At 37.2% G+C, this 20,423-nt stretch overlaps 1 protein-coding gene across 1 annotated transcript; it reads right to left on the reverse strand.

Annotated features, from left to right (window-relative positions):
- Window positions 1-16,129: 16,129 nt before the first annotated feature.
- On the reverse strand, window positions 16,130-20,423 carry LOC149373110 (uncharacterized; the record flags this gene model as incomplete). Its single annotated transcript, XM_089597921.1, has 7 exons — window positions 20,202-20,423; window positions 19,445-19,686; window positions 19,272-19,373; window positions 18,447-18,764; window positions 17,985-18,354; window positions 16,504-17,495; window positions 16,130-16,459 (listed from the first exon to the last, which is right to left on the reverse strand). Coding segments are annotated over exons 1-7 (2,571 nt in total), but the record flags the coding sequence as incomplete, so codon positions are not given.

A 20,423-nucleotide genomic window follows, 5' to 3' on the forward strand; every position in this document is an offset into this window, starting at 1 on the left:
CGTTTAGTCATATTTTAACATAAATTTCAATTTGGGTGCAATGGCTCGACTTTCAAAAATGTGATGAGCCACCTTAAGTAAGCCCAAGTTGAAATCAGCGTTGGGTTAGGCGGATTCAATATCGGAACTTTTTCCCTAGATCGTATATATAGCCATACGATCTAGGGAGAATGTTCCGTCGAGCAGACAGCACAGCAGTGAAGGGGCATTGCCTAAAACACGCGGTTATATTATAACACAAGCGCCTATCACCCAATTACCCAGGGTGCTAACTGGCCACTCTGTTAAATAAATAATTTTTAATAACACAAGCGCCTATCACTCAGTGACTTGGGGCGCTTACTGGCCACTCTGTTAAATGAATAATTTTTAATAACACAAGCGCCTATCACCCAATGACCCGGGGCACTAACTGGCCACTCTTTAAACTAAATAATTATTAATAACATAAGCACTTATCACCGTATAACCTTGGGCGCTAATTGCAAATCTAGTAAATAAATAATTATTAATAAATATGTCAAGCACCTTTTTCCTGATGATCCAGGACACTTATTTGCAACACTATTAAATAATAAAAAGTTGATCGATAACATATGTCAACATATCACAATTTTAATTGCCTATCTGGTACGACAAAGATCTTTTTAAATGGCGCTCTTGTAATTCCTTGATAATTTATTATTCAATAGTAGCCAGTAAGCGCCCCGGGTCATGAGGTAATAGGCACTTGTGTTATTAATAATTATTTATTTAACAGTGTGGCCAGTTAGCGCCCTGGGTCATTTGGTGATAAGCACTTGTGTTATTAATATTACAATTTTGAATTTTCGCGTGTCTTTGGCAATGCCCCTTCACTGCTGTGCTGTCTGCTCGACGGAACATTCTCCCTAGATCGTATAGCTATATATACGATCTAGGGAAAAAGTTCCGATATTGAATCCGCCCAACCTAACGCTGGTTGAAATGAACCTATTCGCTCCGTGCATGACACGCAGCGCAGCCCTCGGTGTCAGAATCGCGCAATACCTTACCCCCGTATGATTAAATTGTAACACTATCGCTTATAGGAGAAAGTATTATTTATTGAATAAGACGTACATACTGCTATCGCGTAAGCATTAGCACCCTAAAAAATGGATATAATTATCCAAACAGGCTTTAAAAGTATAAGTTGCAACATAGTTTTTAATAATGAAACGCTGAAAAAAGCTAAAAAATTAGTAGAGAGTGGGCACGTTGCCTACGTACAGAAATATGTAAATAAAGGAGTCGGTCATCTGATCAATTGCTATGTTGTGAGACAAACATCTGTCAGCTTAAATCCATACAAAGTAGAATTATCTGTAAGTACATTATTGCCTATGCTTGACAAATGTAGGTTATGGTAACATATACATAAATGTGTGCCACAAACTGCCATCAGGACTGTAAAATTTTCATGATAATTTTACTTATAATCAATAATGATGATAAAAAAAATTCCGTAGGTTAAGTACGAACTTTTGTCTCCTAACTGCCCTAATCTACAGCTCCTTCTGTTTTGTTTCATGGGGTCTACTTGGGAATTTATACAGCACCACCCCCTGCTTTTCTTTCTTGTTGCAATTAACAACGCAACACTGTCTTGTACGCATTACGTTACTTTGTAAACGTAAACACTGATTCAGATTATACAGCCAGATACAGCTGGCGGCAGCCTACGTCGACTGCTTGGAGTTCTTGCTCTCACGTATACAACATTACAGATAAGTATGTGTGTTGTGTACTATATGACAGATGATATTTAATAACCGATTATTTAAAATTTCGGGCGATTTGAAGTGCCTAGCGAAATTATTTATCCGTATTATAGACCCGGTTTGGCTAAATAACATTTTTTTTTGCCTTCAATTGCACAACTAATTACTTTAAATGAAATAATATCTTTTCTCATATAAGACAACGCTTACTGTACGATTCATGGGGGTACGGGTTCGCCAACTTTGCTCACCTACAGCGCTGCAGTCGTTTTTTTATCCCCTCTAACCTGATGCACGGAGCGAATAGTTTGAATCCAGTCTGGATCTATCTACCAGCGATTAGAAGGGAGATTGCCAGCGCCTATGGTAGAGAGTGTGTCGCTTTTTTTCCACTGTTTTGAGCGCCCCGTCGCGGCAAATCAGCTGAACTATACGCACGTTTCAGCAGCGGAGGAGAAGACCAAATTGTGCGTACGATAGGTACCTAGTAGAGGGGGAAGGAATATGTGCGTATACACGGGTATAGCTATATATGTTTTGTATTCTATCTCGGCTGACTCGGCTCCCGGCTCTCGCAGCTCGCAGCTCTCGCATGCATGCGTATACCTATATCTATTCCTGATGTGATGTTCCCTCAAAAGCGGTTTTGAATGTTGGACAATTATATGTCCGGTCATATACTACTCATTAAATGTGTATTAAATACTTGTACAGCTAATAACTGAGTTTTCCTCGTATAAAATAAAAAATTGAGTAATAAAAACGTAAGCCCCGATATTTAATGTAACTTCTTGAAACTTGATCTCTATAATATAATCATTTTTAAAACTTGAATAATTTATGTTTTTATAGATTTATAAAAATTTAGCACATTAAAAATATCAGAATAATATACACACGCTTCACTTTGATTTTTAAGTTTATTCAATAGAGAATGACTTTTTCTGTAATTCAAATGTCATTCTTCAACACATGTAACTTTTCTAATAAGAATAAGTAATTGTGAAAATATTTAGAAAAATAATAATTCTACTTGTAGGTCAAACTTTAACACAATTATCAATATAAAGAAAAAATAAACTAATACTTAAACTTAAACCCTGAAGCTTTACGACAAACATGTGTCACTTTAAGTGCTTAGGGAAACAATGCGTTGGTAGTCGAGGTAACTAAGTACCGCATCGTGTACTTTTGCTTTGAGCATTCTGGGGGTCAAATCTCGCCCACAGCAGAATTTTTTTTTTTTTTTTTACGATTTCTTTGTTTTTTGTTTTTTTTTGATGGTAGTACAAAACTTTTTTTCGATAATAGTATTTAATTTTTATGTATATGTTGCGTAACGACTACGCTTTGTAAATTCATTCCTTGTAAAGTCGGGTGATTTTGTTGGAAATTTAAATTTTTTAATAAAAATGTAATATCAATGGTGGGGAAAATGCTAATTACCATTTCATCCTTTTTTAGATAATTATAAAACTATTATTGATGACGTTAAAAATCATCCAAAAGTAATTTAATAGAACTAAGTTATTTTACACTATTCTAACAAAATGGTTATGATCTCACTTCGATGAGGATCACACCTTTTACAACCTAATCAATAATTGTGTAAAACTTATTCAAAAAATTAATTAAACTATATTAGAAACCAGGAAAATTTTTGAAAACACTTTTTATCAAATGATTTTTCATTGCTATTCCAAGTTAAACACGAGTTTATTGATAAAACGCTCAGTTAACTGGAGAGTAAAGTATGGCATCGCTTAACATAAAGGAAACCATGAAAACATTAGTAAAATAAAAAGCAAGGTATTAAATATTGAGGACTTAAAAATTTTTTTCCTATTTTAGAACTAAATTTTGCCTATTATATAGATATAACTTATGTTGTACAAGTTCTTAGATTAATTTTGATTATTCAGATCAAAAAATTGTTTTTAAATCCATACGGCATTTACCAAAAAAATTAAATTTACAGTACCTTATAATTTTTTCAGAGCCATAATTGTGCCCACTTATTAATCGTCTATATTTTATTTAAAAAATTTCTAATCTAATAAAAGGGTAGTCTGAGTATGTCTCATGGTGTATACATGTCATAAAATGTATGTAAAAAAACGTATTGCGGAAAAACTGGTTTTTTTTTTGTCCATGATCACTGCACTAAAAATGCTCTCAAAATTTTACGCTTTGATCAAACTTGTCTGATTGTAAACCCTCAGCTGAGACATTCAGCCCAAATCTAACAACAAAGTTGCGGCCTATTTAGATCATAACTACTTAAGTTAATCATAAAACTTGATAACATGCATATGCGTCCGCGTTCACAGACAGAGTTCTATTTCTCGTCAAAATTCAACTTTTTTGTACTGTATGTTTTGCTGCAGATAGCAATAAATTTATTTCTGTAACAGATACAAAATCTTTTTTGACTGTTTTTATGTTTATTTTGCATTATAAAGCGTCTGCATTAACTGTTATCTGCAGCAAAACATACAGTACAAAAAAGTTGAATTTTGACGAGAAATAGAACTCTGTCTGTGAACGCGGACGCATATGCATGTTATCAAGTTTTATGATTAACTTAAGTAGTTATGATCTAAATAGGCCGCAACTTTGTTGTTAGATTTGGGCTGAATGTCTCAGCTGAGGGTTTACAATCAGACAAGTTTGATCAAAGCGTAAAATTTTGAGAGCATTTTTAGTGCAGTGATCATGGACAAAAAAAAAACCAGTTTTTCCGCAATACGTTTTTTTACATACATTTTATGACATGTATACACCATGAGACATACTCAGACTACCCTTTTATTAGATTAGAAATTTTTTAAATAAAATATAGACGATTAATAAGTGGGCACAATTATGGCTCTGAAAAAATTATAAGGTACTGTAAATTTAATTTTTTTGGTAAATGCCGTATGGATTTAAAAACAATTTTTTGATCTGAATAATCAAAATTAATCTAAGAACTTGTACAACATAAGTTATATCTATATAATAGGCAAAATTTAGTTCTAAAATAGGAAAAAAATTTTTAAGTCCTCAATATTTAATACCTTGCTTTTTATTTTACTAATGTTTTCATGGTTTCCTTTATGTTAAGCGATGCCATACTTTACTCTCCAGTTAACTGAGCGTTTTATCAATAAACTCGTGTTTAACTTGGAATAGCAATGAAAAATCATTTGATAAAAAGTGTTTTCAAAAATTTTCCTGGTTTCTAATATAGTTTAATTAATTTTTTGAATAAGTTTTACACAATTATTGATTAGGTTGTAAAAGGTGTGATCCTCATCGAAGTGAGATCATAACCATTTTGTTAGAATAGTGTAAAATAACTTAGTTCTATTAAATTACTTTTGGATGATTTTTAACGTCATCAATAATAGTTTTATAATTATCTAAAAAAGGATGAAATGGTAATTAGCATTTTCCCCACCATTGATATTACATTTTTATTAAAAAATTTAAATTTCCAACAAAATCACCCGACTTTACAAGGAATGAATTTACAAAGCGTAGTCGTTACGCAACATATACATAAAAATTAAATACTATTATCGAAAAAAAGTTTTGTACTACCATCAAAAAAAAACAAAAAACAAAGAAATCGTAAAAAAAAAAAAAAAAATTCTGCTGTGGGCGAGATTTGACCCCCAGAATGCTCAAAGCAAAAGTACACGATGCGGTACTTAGTTACCTCGACTACCAACGCATTGTTTCCCTAAGCACTTAAAGTGACACATGTTTGTCGTAAAGCTTCAGGGTTTAAGTTTAAGTATTAGTTTATTTTTTCTTTATATTGATAATTGTGTTAAAGTTTGACCTACAAGTAGAATTATTATTTTTCTAAATATTTTCACAATTACTTATTCTTATTAGAAAAGTTACATGTGTTGAAGAATGACATTTGAATTACAGAAAAAGTCATTCTCTATTGAATAAACTTAAAAATCAAAGTGAAGCGTGTGTATATTATTCTGATATTTTTAATGTGCTAAATTTTTATAAATCTATAAAAACATAAATTATTCAAGTTTTAAAAATGATTATATTATAGAGATCAAGTTTCAAGAAGTTACATTAAATATCGGGGCTTACGTTTTTATTACTCAATTTTTTATTTTATACGAGGAAAACTCAGTTATTAGCTGTACAAGTATTTAATACACATTTAATGAGTAGTATATGACCGGACATATAATTGTCCAACATTCAAAACCGCTTTTGAGGGAACATCACATCAGGAATAGATATAGGTATACGCATGCATGCGAGAGCTGCGAGCTGCGAGAGCCGGGAGCCGAGTCAGCCGAGATAGAATACAAAACATATATAGCTATACCCGTGTATACGCACATATTCCTTCCCCCTCTACTAGGTACCTATCGTACGCACAATTTGGTCTTCTCCTCCGCTGCTGAAACGTGCGTATAGTTCAGCTGATTTGCCGCGACGGGGCGCTCAAAACAGTGGAAAAAAAGCGACACACTCTCTACCATAGGCGCTGGCAATCTCCCTTCTAATCGCTGGTAGATAGATCCAGACTGGATTCAAACTATTCGCTCCGTGCATCAGGTTAGAGGGGATAAAAAAACGACTGCAGCGCTGTAGGTGAGCAAAGTTGGCGAACCCGTACCCCCATGAATCGTACAGTAAGCGTTGTCTTATATGAGAAAAGATATTATTTCATTTAAAGTAATTAGTTGTGCAATTGAAGGCAAAAAAAAATGTTATTTAGCCAAACCGGGTCTATAATACGGATAAATAATTTCGCTAGGCACTTCAAATCGCCCGAAATTTTAAATAATCGGTTATTAAATATCATCTGTCATATAGTACACAACACACATACTTATCTGTAATGTTGTATACGTGAGAGCAAGAACTCCAAGCAGTCGACGTAGGCTGCCGCCAGCTGTATCTGGCTGTATAATCTGAATCAGTGTTTACGTTTACAAAGTAACGTAATGCGTACAAGACAGTGTTGCGTTGTTAATTGCAACAAGAAAGAAAAGCAGGGGGTGGTGCTGTATAAATTCCCAAGTAGACCCCATGAAACAAAACAGAAGGAGCTGTAGATTAGGGCAGTTAGGAGACAAAAGTTCGTACTTAACCTACGGAATTTTTTTTATCATCATTATTGATTATAAGTAAAATTATCATGAAAATTTTACAGTCCTGATGGCAGTTTGTGGCACACATTTATGTATATGTTACCATAACCTACATTTGTCAAGCATAGGCAATAATGTACTTACAGATAATTCTACTTTGTATGGATTTAAGCTGACAGATGTTTGTCTCACAACATAGCAATTGATCAGATGACCGACTCCTTTATTTACATATTTCTGTACGTAGGCAACGTGCCCACTCTCTACTAATTTTTTAGCTTTTTTCAGCGTTTCATTATTAAAAACTATGTTGCAACTTATACTTTTAAAGCCTGTTTGGATAATTATATCCATTTTTTAGGGTGCTAATGCTTACGCGATAGCAGTATGTACGTCTTATTCAATAAATAATACTTTCTCCTATAAGCGATAGTGTTACAATTTAATCATACGGGGGTAAGGTATTGCGCGATTCTGACACCGAGGGCTGCGCTGCGTGTCATGCACGGAGCGAATAGGTTCATTTCAACCAGCGTTAGGTTGGGCGGATTCAATATCGGAACTTTTTCCCTAGATCGTATATATAGCTATACGATCTAGGGAGAATGTTCCGTCGAGCAGACAGCACAGCAGTGAAGGGGCATTGCCAAAGACACGCGAAAATTCAAAATTGTAATATTAATAACACAAGTGCTTATCACCAAATGACCCAGGGCGCTAACTGGCCACACTGTTAAATAAATAATTATTAATAACACAAGTGCCTATTACCTCATGACCCGGGGCGCTTACTGGCTACTATTGAATAATAAATTATCAAGGAATTACAAGAGCGCCATTTAAAAAGATCTTTGTCGTACCAGATAGGCAATTAAAATTGTGATATGTTGACATATGTTATCGATCAACTTTTTATTATTTAATAGTGTTGCAAATAAGTGTCCTGGATCATCAGGAAAAAGGTGCTTGACATATTTATTAATAATTATTTATTTACTAGATTTGCAATTAGCGCCCAAGGTTATACGGTGATAAGTGCTTATGTTATTAATAATTATTTAGTTTAAAGAGTGGCCAGTTAGTGCCCCGGGTCATTGGGTGATAGGCGCTTGTGTTATTAAAAATTATTCATTTAACAGAGTGGCCAGTAAGCGCCCCAAGTCACTGAGTGATAGGCGCTTGTGTTATTAAAAATTATTTATTTAACAGAGTGGCCAGTTAGCACCCTGGGTAATTGGGTGATAGGCGCTTGTGTTATAATATAACCGCGTGTTTTAGGCAATGCCCCTTCACTGCTGTGCTGTCTGCTCGACGGAACATTCTCCCTAGATCGTATGGCTATATATACGATCTAGGGAAAAAGTTCCGATATTGAATCCGCCTAACCCAACGCTGATTTCAACTTGGGCTTACTTAAGGTGGCTCATCACATTTTTGAAAGTCGAGCCATTGCACCCAAATTGAAATTTATGTTAAAATATGACTAAACGGATGTACAGTTAAAATTTTAGGGCATGTTGCCGGCCAAAATCGAAAAATAATCATATTGAAAGTTTGAAATTTTAGCATTGGTCTTATGGAGCAGTCTGATTTTTTCACCGAAAGTGTTAGATTTCGTAGGCTAAAAGTCGGGCCACAGTCTCCAGAAACTGAGAGCAAGTAGTTTAAATAATCCTCTTTCTAACAAAATCGCGAAAGTCCAAGATTACCGGTAAAAACAAAAAGATATAAAGTCTTGAAAGTTCTAACCGCAGGATAACCTCAATTTTGATTCTTGGCGCTAGCCCGGGAGATTCAAATGTCATATATAAGAATGTGGGCAAAAAAATTGTAAAAATATTGTATACATCTAAAACTAGAATGTCATGCTCAGTTTTTAACGCATATTATTGCAAAAACTTTGTGTAAAAATATTAAATAACAATAATTTAAATAAATAGGTTGAATAAAAAATAGTTGAATATAAAACTTTTATATTAATTGTTCATTTGATGACAACATAGCAATAACGCCATAAATAATATATATTCCAATCAAATAAAATATCCTTTACTTTTCATTACAAACAAATATTTGGCTTATTTTGTCTAATACTTTTGTGTTAGTAGTCACCCGTGGCTTTTCTCCAACATTCTCGCTTAGAAAAAGCCTTAGTCCTTTTTCTCCACTTTTCGTCAATACTTCATTTTAAATAGATTTATTTACTTGCGCCTTAGCCATTTTCAGCATCATCCCATTCGAAATATTATTTTTGTACTCTAGTAAAGACGCTTTATTCAAAGAAACAGCTGCTTCTTCGTTTTTCTGTTTCAAAATATAAGAAATACTTTGAGACTTTTCCCTTATAATATCATCACTTATTCCTAATTTAACTAACAAATTTCTGAAAACTCGCACATCTTCCACAGCGTTATGGAGTGATTCTGTGTTTTCTGTTTGTAAAAAATCACTAACTAATGCTTCCATTGAAAATTAGCATTCATTTTTTACAAGCATTAATTTGATATTTACTGGTAAAAAAATACACACAAAACAAGTATAAGAAAGTTGATAGGTGCTGGAGCTGAGGCACACGCGCGAGTTCGTCTGCTTGGATAGGGACGTACGCAGCTTTTTCGATACCCTATCAATAGTAACTTTTTTCAATTACGGAATTTTTTCGCATTTTTTTGCTCATAAATCATGAATAAGACATGGCACAAACCACTAACTGTCTTTTTATTGGTTTATATTCAGTAAATTTATAATTTATAAAAAAGCCCCCCCCCCCCCGGTGCCCCTGCTTGATACGGCACCATCGTGATGAGCAACCTTAATTGCCAAAGGTGGGAATGTGCAAGAGAGACAGATTTTCACGTTCGATATTGTTTTTCCTTCTACACGTATAATAATTTTTAACACTGAAAGCTGGTACACTGTGGCTGAAAGAGTTCAAAGTATGTTGAACTGTGATAGCACGTCAGTATGCGCTGCTATAGTTCAATGCATTGTGTATGTACAGTTCAACGTAGTATTGAGCTGTACGAGCCCGGAGTTGTGTTGTCCCAAGCAGTGCACTAAACGACTCAACAGTGGCACCCAAAGAAACGCGAAGTTCAAATTAGCTATATGGAGCAAGACGTGAAAACCCAGATATCACGACAGTATTTCATACACAATAAATTAATAAATAAACACCAAGCTATTTAACCCCATTACCCAGTCAGCCTACTGGTCGCTTTGTCATTAAATAAATTTAATAACACAAGCGCCAATCACAACACAACCCGGGACGCTTACTGGTCACTTTGTTATCAGAAAAATTAATTAAATAACACAAGCGCCAATCACCACATAACCCGGGGCGCTTACTGGTCGCTTTGTCATTAAATAAATTTAATAACACAAGCGCCGATCCCCACACGACCCGGGGCGCTTACTGGTCACTTTGTTATCAAATAAATTAATTTAACAACACAAGAGCCAATCACCACACAACCCAGGGCGCTTACTGGTCGCTTTGTCATTAAATAAATTTAATAACACAAGCGCCAATCCCCACACGACCCGAGGCGCTTACTAGTCGCTTTGTTATCAAATAAATTAATTTAACAACACAAGCGCCAATCACCACACAACCCGGGCCGCTTACAGGTCGCTTTGTCATTAAATAAATTTAATAACACAAGCGCAAATCCCTAAACAAGCCGGGGCGGTTACTGGTCGCTTCGTTAATAAATAATTAAATTTAACAACACAATCGCCAATCACCACACAACCCGGGGCGCTTACTGGTCGCTTTGTCATTAAATAAATTTAATAACACAAGCGCCAATCAACACACAACCCGGGGCGCTTACTGGTCACTTTGTTATCAGAAAAATTAATTTAATAACACAAGCGCCAATCACCACACATCCCGGGGCGCTTACAGGTCGCTTTGTCATTGAATAAATTTGATAACACAAGTGCCAATCCCCACACGACCCGGGGCGCTTACTGGTCGCTTTGTTATCAAATAAATTAATTTAACAACACAAGAGCCAATCACCACACAACCCAGGGCGCTTACTGGTCGCTTTGTCATTAAATAAATTTAATAACACAAGCGCCAATCCCCACACGACCCGAGGCGCTTACTAGTCGCTTTGTTATCAAATAAATTAATTTAACAACACAAGCGCCAATCACCACACAACCCGGGCCGCTTACAGGTCGCTTTGTCATTAAATAAATTTAATAACACAAGCGCAAATCCCTAAACAAGCCGGGGCGGTTACTGGTCGCTTCGTTAATAAATAATTAAATTTAACAACACAATCGCCAATCACCACACAACCCGGGGCGCTTACTGGTCGCTTTGTCATTAAATAAATTTAATAACACAAGCGCCAATCAACACACAACCCGGGGCGCTTACTGGTCACTTTGTTATCAGAAAAATTAATTTAATAACACAAGCGCCAATCACCACACATCCCGGGGCGCTTACAGGTCGCTTTGTCATTGAATAAATTTGATAACACAAGTGCCAATCCCCACACGACCCGGGGCGCTTACTGGTCGCTTTGTTATCAAATAAATTAATTTAACAACACAAGCGCCAATCACCACACAACCCGGGGCGCTTACAGGTCGCTTTGTTATCAAATAAATTAATTTAATAACACAAGCGCAAATCCCTAAAAAAGCCGGGGTGGTTACTGGTCGCTTTATTAATAAATAAATTAATTTAATAACACAAGCGCCAATCCCCACACGACCCGGGGCGCTTACTGGTCGCTTTGTTATCAAATAAATTAATTTAATAAGACAAGCGCAAATCCCTAATCAAGCCGGGGCGATAACTGGTCGCTTTGTTATCAGAAAAATTAATCTAATAACACAAGCGCCAATCACCACGCAACCCGGGGCGCTTACAGGTCGCTTTGTTATCAGAAAAATTAATCTAATAACACAAGCGCAAATCCCTTATCAAGCCGGGGCGGTTACTGGTCGCTTCGTCAATAAATAAATAAATTTAACAACACAATCGCCAATCACCACACAACCCGGGGCGCTATCTAGTCGCTTTGTCATTAAATAAATTTAATAACACAAGCGCCAATCCCCACACGACCCAGGGCGCTTACTGGTCGCTTTGTTATCAGAAAAATTAATCTAATAACACAAGCTCTAATCACTACGCAACCTGGGGCGCTTACTGGTCGCTTTGTTATCAAATAAATTAATTTAACAACACAAGCGCCAATCACCACACAACCCGGGGCGCTAACAGGTGGCTTTGTTATCAAATAAATCAATTTAATAACACAAGCGCAAATCTCTAAACAAGCCGGGGTGGTTACTGGTCGCTTTATTAATAAATAAATTAATTTAATAACACAAGCGCCAATCCTCACTTAACCCGAAGCTCTTACTGGTCACTTTGTTAATAAACAAATTTAATAACACAATTGCCAATCCCCACACGACCCGGGGAGATTACTGGTCGCTTCGTTAATGAATAAATAAATTTAACAACACAAGCGCTAATCACCACACAACCCGGGGCGCTGACAGGTCGCTTTGTTATCAAATAAATCAATTGAATATTACAAGCGCAAATCACTAAACAAGCCGGGGCGCTTACTGGTCGCTTTGTTATTAAATGAATACATTTGATAACAAGAGCGCCAGTCAATGATGCAAGTTCTATTAACATGTAAACATTACGGCTTTCACTGTTATTTATAGCTTTAATAATTACGATAGTGACCAGTAATCACCCTGGCCTGTTTAGGGATTTGCGCTTGTGGTATTAAATTAATTTACTTATTAATAAAGCGACCAGTAATTGCCCCAGCTTGTTAAGGGACTTGTGCTTGTGTTATCAAATTAATTTATTTATTAATAAAGCAACCATTTAGCACCCCGGGTTGTGTGGGGTTTGGCGCTTGTGTTATTAAATTTATTTATTTGATAACAAAGCAACCAGTAATCTCCCCGGGTCGTGTGGGGATTGGCGCTTGTGTTATTAAATTTATTTAATGAGAAAGCGACCAGTAAGCGCCCCGGGTCGTGTGGGGATTGGCGCTTGTGTTATTAAATTCATTTAATGACAAAGCGACCAGTAAACGCCCTGGGTCGTGTGGGGATTGGCGCTTGTGTTATTAAATTAATTTTTCTGATAACAAAGCGACCAGTAAGCGCCCCGGGTTGTGTGGTGATTGGCGCTTGTGTTGTTAAATTAATTTATTTGATAACAAGGCGACCAGTAAGCGCCCCGGGTCATGTGGGGATTGGCGCTTGTGTTATTAAATTAATTTTTTTGATAACAAAGCGACCAGTAAGTGCCCCGGTTTGTGGGGTGATTGGCGCTTGTGTTATTAAATTTATTTAATGACAAAGCGACCAGTAGGCTGACTGGGTAATGGGGTTAAATAGCTTGGTGTTTATTTATTAATTTATTGTGTATGAAATACTGTCGTGATATCTGGGTTTTCACGTCTTCTCCATATAGCTAATTTGAACTTCGCGCTTCTTTGGGTGCCACTGTTGAGAGCACTGGTCCCAAGCCTAGAGATTGTGCTGTGAGAGCACAATCTTCGGGCTCATGCAGCTCAATACTACGTACATACACAATGCATTGAACTGTAGCAGCGCATACTGACGTGCTATCACAGTTTAACATACTTTGAACTCTCACAGCCACAGTGTACTAGCATTCAGTGTTCAAAATTATTTTACGTTTACTTGAGCTTCAGCGCCGTCTGTATACATAAGAACGAGCAGTCTTTGTTTCTTATATGCCTATGTGACATGTGTGCAAACACACGGTCGGTTAATTAAGCCGGGGTGGGGGTAGGTACCAACCAAAAACTTGACCAACGTATCTTTTTTCAACAGAGCCTAAGGGCTCGGGCACATGGAACCACGTTAAGCGTATCGCGTACCGCGTAAAAGTAAGGAAGGTTAGGTATATGCCATTTTGTGGTCACACAGAAAAGGCGTAAAAGCCTCGCGTATCGCGTAAGTGTAAAGTAGAGGGGAGTTGACCAATCTGCTGTCTTGTTAACAAAAAAAGCTTTCGAAGTTCTTAACGTAAGTGAATTCTAACCTGCGTACATGTAAAAAAAAAAGTTTTCAAGTATATACTTTTTTTTTTCTTTTTATTTGAGAGCTGTTAATACATTTTATACAGCTTAGTCATTGCACTTCTCACTTTTTCTTTGTGATATTGGGTCATTGCATAGGTCGTATAGACTTTCCACAATTTGCCTAAAGTTCTTACAATTTATTTTTCATCTATGTCAGAAATTAGATTAATTATACAATTGTGTTAGTGATCTTTTTTCCTTTTTCTAGCGTTTCATTAATTATTAATATCATATAAAATTTAATAAAAGAAAAAGAGAGATTGTAATGAGTATGGAAAGAAATATGATTTTATATATATATATTGTTGTATAGTAGAAAGAATATCAAGCGCTGTATGTATATATAATTAGATGTAAGGGCATTTTGCCCTACATGAGCGCCCTCTCTTTCGACTTTGCTACGCGTAAGTGTTCGTCTTGGCGCTAGTGTAGTAGTGCAGTTAGTCTCTGCTTAGCCCCTCCGCGTGCGATCCCGCATCACTCTTATGTATTCACTGTATTTAAATTCAATAAACGGCTTTCCTGAGTAAATCCACACTCTTATTTGATAACATATATGTATATATATATTCTAAATGTTTTTTTTGACAAATGACAAATTTTTTCGCGTAAAGCGTACCTTACCTAACTTTCCCGGATCCAATAATTTTACGCGACACGCGAGATGCCTTATGATGTAAGAATATAAGGTGTGGCGTTGCGCATCCATTTTGATTGACTAATCAGGAACGCTTCCATCAGGCCGCCATGTCTGTCTGCGAATTTCAAAAGCTTTTAAAATATAAAGCATATTAACATGAAGAAACTTGTGAAACATAATATATATTTTTTATTTCAATATTTTCATTCCAGTTGTTTCAGTGACTAAACGTACAATTCGTGAATATTCACTCAGAAAAACTGACTAAATAGGTAATCATTTATCAATTAAAAATCAAACGAACTTACCTGTAAGTGAAGTTCGATTGTAATTATACGAAGAGCCTCGTTCGAAGAGATTACTATGTAGTACTCCTTTTGTCCACTAGATGTCACAACTTTAGAGCTAAAAAGAAAAGAAAAAAGGAGGGAGGAGCTGGCGGTGCCAGCTCGCCCGTTCTGTGCGCTCACTCTCTTCATACTTTAGAGATTTTTTTTTTTTTTTTTTTTTTTTTTTTTTTTTTTATTTGCGAACCCAAAACAGGGTGGGAAAAAAGAGGAACTAATAATTAATTTAGAATAAATAGGGAGGGACCGTAATCTCTTCAAACGAGGCTCTTCGTATAATTACAATCGAACTTCACTTACAGGTAAGTTCGTTTGATTTTTAATTATACTTCATTCGCCTCGTTCTCGAGATTACTATGTAGTTATTCAGAGTCAGTGAGCAAATCTTGTATAGATGAATAAACAAGAGAATTTTATAATCTTAGGTAAAAAAATTTTATTAATGCTTTAAACTACATGTTATCTTGCACATTGGTTTGTACTATTTTACTATTTATTGCTATAACCTTACTAGCGAATTCGTACTTATCAGGCACAATAGGACGGTTATAAAATTTTGCAAAAACTTGAGATCTACTTGACCAACCCGCCGCTGTCCTAATTAAATCTAGGTTAACCCCTGCGTTAAACGCTGCCGAGGTTGCGGAATGCCTAGTCGAGTGACTAGAGAAGACGCTTGTATCAACACCGCTCCTAGCCATGACCGCTTTCAACCACCTACTAATAGTTTGCGACGTTGCCGCCGTATGGGGCTTTTTAATTGTGATAAATAAAGTATCCCTGTTATCCCTTAAAATTTCCGTGGATCGCAGATATTCCCTTACGGCTGAAGCCACGCATAAATTTGGCTCTTCAGTAAAATTTGGAAGAACTAAAAGGGGTTGGAACCGGCCAGGGCCTGAAGTTTTAATTGCCTCGTCAATCCTTATCTCTAGTCCCTTAGAAGTATTATATATGTTATATATTTTGATTTTTGATAGAATTTGTGGGCTGTACATATCGCTAATAGCATAACCGTTTTAAACGTAATTAATTCTAAACTCAGACTTTAATACGGTCCCAAGGACCTTAAATAATCCAGGACTACCGACACATCCCACGTGTGTGAATACTTCGGCTTTGATGGACGCATTGAAAAAACTCCTTTCAAAAATCTTGAGACCATAGGGTCTTGCCCCAGATGATCTCCCGAGATCAGTGAAATAGCTGATCTGGCAGAATTTAAGGTTCCATAAGAGGCTCCTTTATCGTAACACTCGGATAAGAATCTTAAGAGGTTATTTCTATCCGGGGATAATATATCTAATCTGTTACTATCACAAAAAATACTCCAGCTCTTGAGGGCTGAACTATACTGTTTGATTGTAGATTGTGAAATCGATGCCAGAAGAACATTAACCGCTTCTTGCGGGGCCCCCTTTAAGAGGAAGGCCTCCCCGATAATTTGCCTGCCATTAAACGCAGGTGCTTCGCCTGCGGATGCGTCCTGGACCTACATGGGAATAATAGCAAATTATTATTAGGGCCAAAAATCACTTCTTTGCCGACTAGCATGTCAAAGAAAAGTGGGAACCAGGGCTGATTTGGCCAGTAAGGAACTACGACTATCCCCGAAGCTCTGTCGTGTCTTATCTTGAATAAGACCCTGAGGATCAAACCGAATGGAGGGAACGCGTAAAAATTCAAACCTGACCATTTTATAGTAAAAGCGTCAATCTGGCAAGCCTCTGGCTCCGGAAACCACGAGATGAAATTCTCGCATTTTGAATTTTTCCTATTAGCGAACAAGTCAATAGTCGGGGTGCCTAGTGCGTGAACAATCTGTTTAAAGAACGACTCACTAATTTCCCATTCTGCGTCTTTATTGACTAACCTAGATAACCTATCGGCCTCCACATTATCTGCTAATGCTATATATGAGGCAAAAAGAAAAATTCTTCTAGCCTCTGCCCAGTCCCAAATCTCTTTTGCCAATAAATTGTATTTTTGGAAACGCACACCACCCATTTTATTTATATATGAAATAGCAGTAGTATTATCTACCCTGAGCAAGATTTGACAGTCTGACATCTCGCTCGCTAAAGCCTGAAGGGCCAATTTAATAGCTAATAGTTCTAAATAATTAATATGAAAAAATTTTTCTTTAGTGCTCCAATGACCATGAACACCGTTGCACCCATTCGTGGCACCCCAACCCGTGGAGGATGCATCGGTGAAAATAACTGCTGAAAAGTCAAAAGACTTGAATTTGTTTTTTGAGGTAGGCAAATTATATTTCCACCATTCTAAATCCGATTTCACAGTGTCCGGAATGGTCATCTGACCACTATAGAGGAAACCATTCCTACGTAATGCCCATATCTTTTCTCTTTCCAGGGCTTTGATGTGCACTGTCCCATATTCAACTGCCGGGGCTGCTGCTACTAGCTTCCCTATAAGAACTGCAAATTCTTTAATCTTACAGGACTTCTTATCCAAAAACTTTCCCAGGAGTTCGAATAATTTTAATTTTTTATCTACAGGTAACTCTAACGAATAATATCTTGAGTCAATCACAAACCCTAAAAAGGTACATAAGCGAGAAGGAATTAGGCAGCTTTTGGGCCAATTAATTAAAAACCCTAATAATCTTAACAAATTTATCGTTGTGTGCGCATTAAATAAACATTGGTCTTTATCCTTGCTAATAATTAAAAAGTCGTCTAGGTATAATACTGACATAAAACCCCTTGACCTTAAAAAGGATACGACTGGTGTTAGCAATTTGGTAAATACAAACGGAGCTATACTTAACCCGAAAGGTAAACACGTAAATTGAAAAATTTTTCCCTTCCATATAAATCTTAAAAATTTTCGGCTGGTCTTGTGTATCGGAACTGCAAAAAACGCATCTTTTAAGTCTATTTTGCACATATACACGTCTCTGGAAATCAAACTAGTAGCTGTTCTGTAATCCTCTAATTTAAAGTGCTGGGTAATTAAAAATTCATTTAAATTTTTAAGATTTAGCACAAAACGGCACGAGCCGTCGGGTTTCGGGACTAAAAAGTAAGTTGAAATAAATTGATCCTTTGCTTCCTCTGCTGGCTCAATAGCCCCCTTTGCTAATAATTTAACTACTTCTGTGTCAATCTGTTGACTCTCATTGTCAGAGAAGAAAGGTACTGGGGTGACCGACTGGAAAACCGGGATCTCAAAATATAACCTAAGACCTGTAACATAACCTAAAATGACCTTATCAGCCGTGATCTTTTCCCACTCTCTTATAAAGAAACGCAGTCTTCCTGCTGAGACACCTACATCTTCTATGTCCGCGGACCGACGTTCTCCTGCCTCTTCCCCTGGTAATGAGCACCTTTGTTGAATGGCTGATTGCGTGGTACACTCCTGTACCCCATGCGAGAGTTGAAGCTTCCCCGTTGATAGGGTAGACCCCTGCCCGCTGAGTGGGGGAGCGCTCTTCCTCGCGGGCTGCTCACGTTTCCCGGAAAACGTTGGACGAATGGAGGGCGAGTCGGTTTAGCTGGAGGCTTGGCCAGAGACTTGGAGATCTTTTCGATCTTTTGGGCTTCCAAGACCCTGTCGCCCAATTTCTCTCCAAACAGCCACTTATCAGACTTCGTATTGGCCAAAAGAGCCCTAGCTTCCTTGTCCAAACCGGTAAATATGAAGGCTTTGCGGGACTTGTTTTGACTAGCCATCAGGTCCGACAAAAGCTTGGTTGCGTCATTCAACTTTTCAATACAGTCTAACCTGTCAATGCCTTCCTTCTCATTTATGAGACTCGTTTTTCTCCACTTTTCGTAAATACTTCATTTAAAATAGATTTATTTACTTGCGCCTTAGCCATTTTCAGCATCATTCCATTCGAAATATTATTTTTGTACTCTAGTAAAGACGCTTTATTCAAAGAAACAGCTGCTTCTTCGTTTTTCTGTTTCAAAATACTGACCTCGCTTTTTTCCTCTCGTTCGCCTGATATTGTAATTAGCATTCATTTTTTACAAGCATTAATTTGATATTTACTGGTAAAAAAATACACACAAAACAAGTATAAGAAAGTTGATAGGTGCTGGAGCTGAGGCACACGCGCGAGTTCGTCTGCTTGGATAGGGACGTACGCAGCTTTTTCGATACCCTATCAATAGTAACTTTTTTCAATTACGGAATTTTTTCGCATTTTTTTGCTCATAAATCATGAATAAGACATGGCACAAACCACTAACTGTCTTTTTATTGGTTTATATTCAGTAAATTTATAATTTATAGAAAAGCCCCCCCGGTGCCCCTGCTTGATACGGCACCATCGTGATGAGCCACCTTAAGGCTGCGCCGGCTTCTTGCTGTCTCTTAACCATAGCAACATCCCTACTCTTGGCATTAGGTAGCAGCTTTGAGGCTATCTCCTATGATATAAATGCAAATTAGCCAACTTCCAGCAATAATCCCAAAATAAAGCAAGAACACATCGACTTACGGTATTGATTTCGGGTGCTTCCAATCCCGTTGGTGCTGCGTATTTGTCTAGCAGACCATCTCTCTCAGTTTTCTCCAAACCGTTTTGGTACCAATATTGCCACCTATCCAGCATAGCCGGGTGCAGAGTAAATGAAAGCGCCTTGTGCGCGCGCGGATCTTCTCCTATTACTTGGAGAATCTCCTCTTCAATCCCATCAGGGTTATTTTCTTCGTTTGACACTTTGTCGTTGGAAGTTTTCTCTATAAGCATATAAATTTTTTTTTTTTTTTTTTTTTTTTTTTTTTATGTACTCCATATGGAGACAATATAGGAGAGGGAGCGGGTATACGTGGTATCAACGCGACCCACGCACATGCATGCAGCACACGAGTAATTCTCGGAAAGCATTAGCTATATATACCGGTTGTTTACCGCCTTTTTCTCCTTGCTACCCTCTCCTCTCTGCAATGGCACATTTCAAGAGCGTGCGGGCGCAACCTGTCTATGCAGGCTTCAGGCCACATGCGACTATATATATATATATATATATATATATATATATATATATATACCTAAACTGTCTCTGAATACACGAGAGACGTCGCAAGTAATTATCAAAAGAATAATTGAGCGGCAAATAGTCCCTAAATACATGAGAGACGCCGATACCCGAAAAGCAACCATAGGTAGATTGGAGAGGCCTCTAATTACATGAGAGACATCCAATGACTATATATAACGCATGCTTAGACACAAAATATATTATGCAACATACCTTTATCATCACCATCTTCCGAGTCGTAGTCTTTGTCTGAAAACCTTTCGTCGGCTTCCTCCTCTGAGCCAGCGGCCTCCTCTGTATCCTGCTTGGCAGCCTGCAGGAAGGCTAATTGGTCCAGCAGCAACCTTTTTTGCCTTTCGAAGGCTTTGGCGTCTAAGGCGTCCATCAGGGCTTCACCCTTTCTTTTGCTCATCACGCACACGCAAAACATAAACA

This window comes from Copidosoma floridanum, unplaced genomic scaffold (assembly GCF_036245765.1).
Source record: "Copidosoma floridanum isolate Cflo_tuat_1 unplaced genomic scaffold, Cflo_Japanese_pri ptg000040l, whole genome shotgun sequence".
Taxonomy (NCBI): domain Eukaryota; kingdom Metazoa; phylum Arthropoda; class Insecta; order Hymenoptera; family Encyrtidae; genus Copidosoma; species Copidosoma floridanum.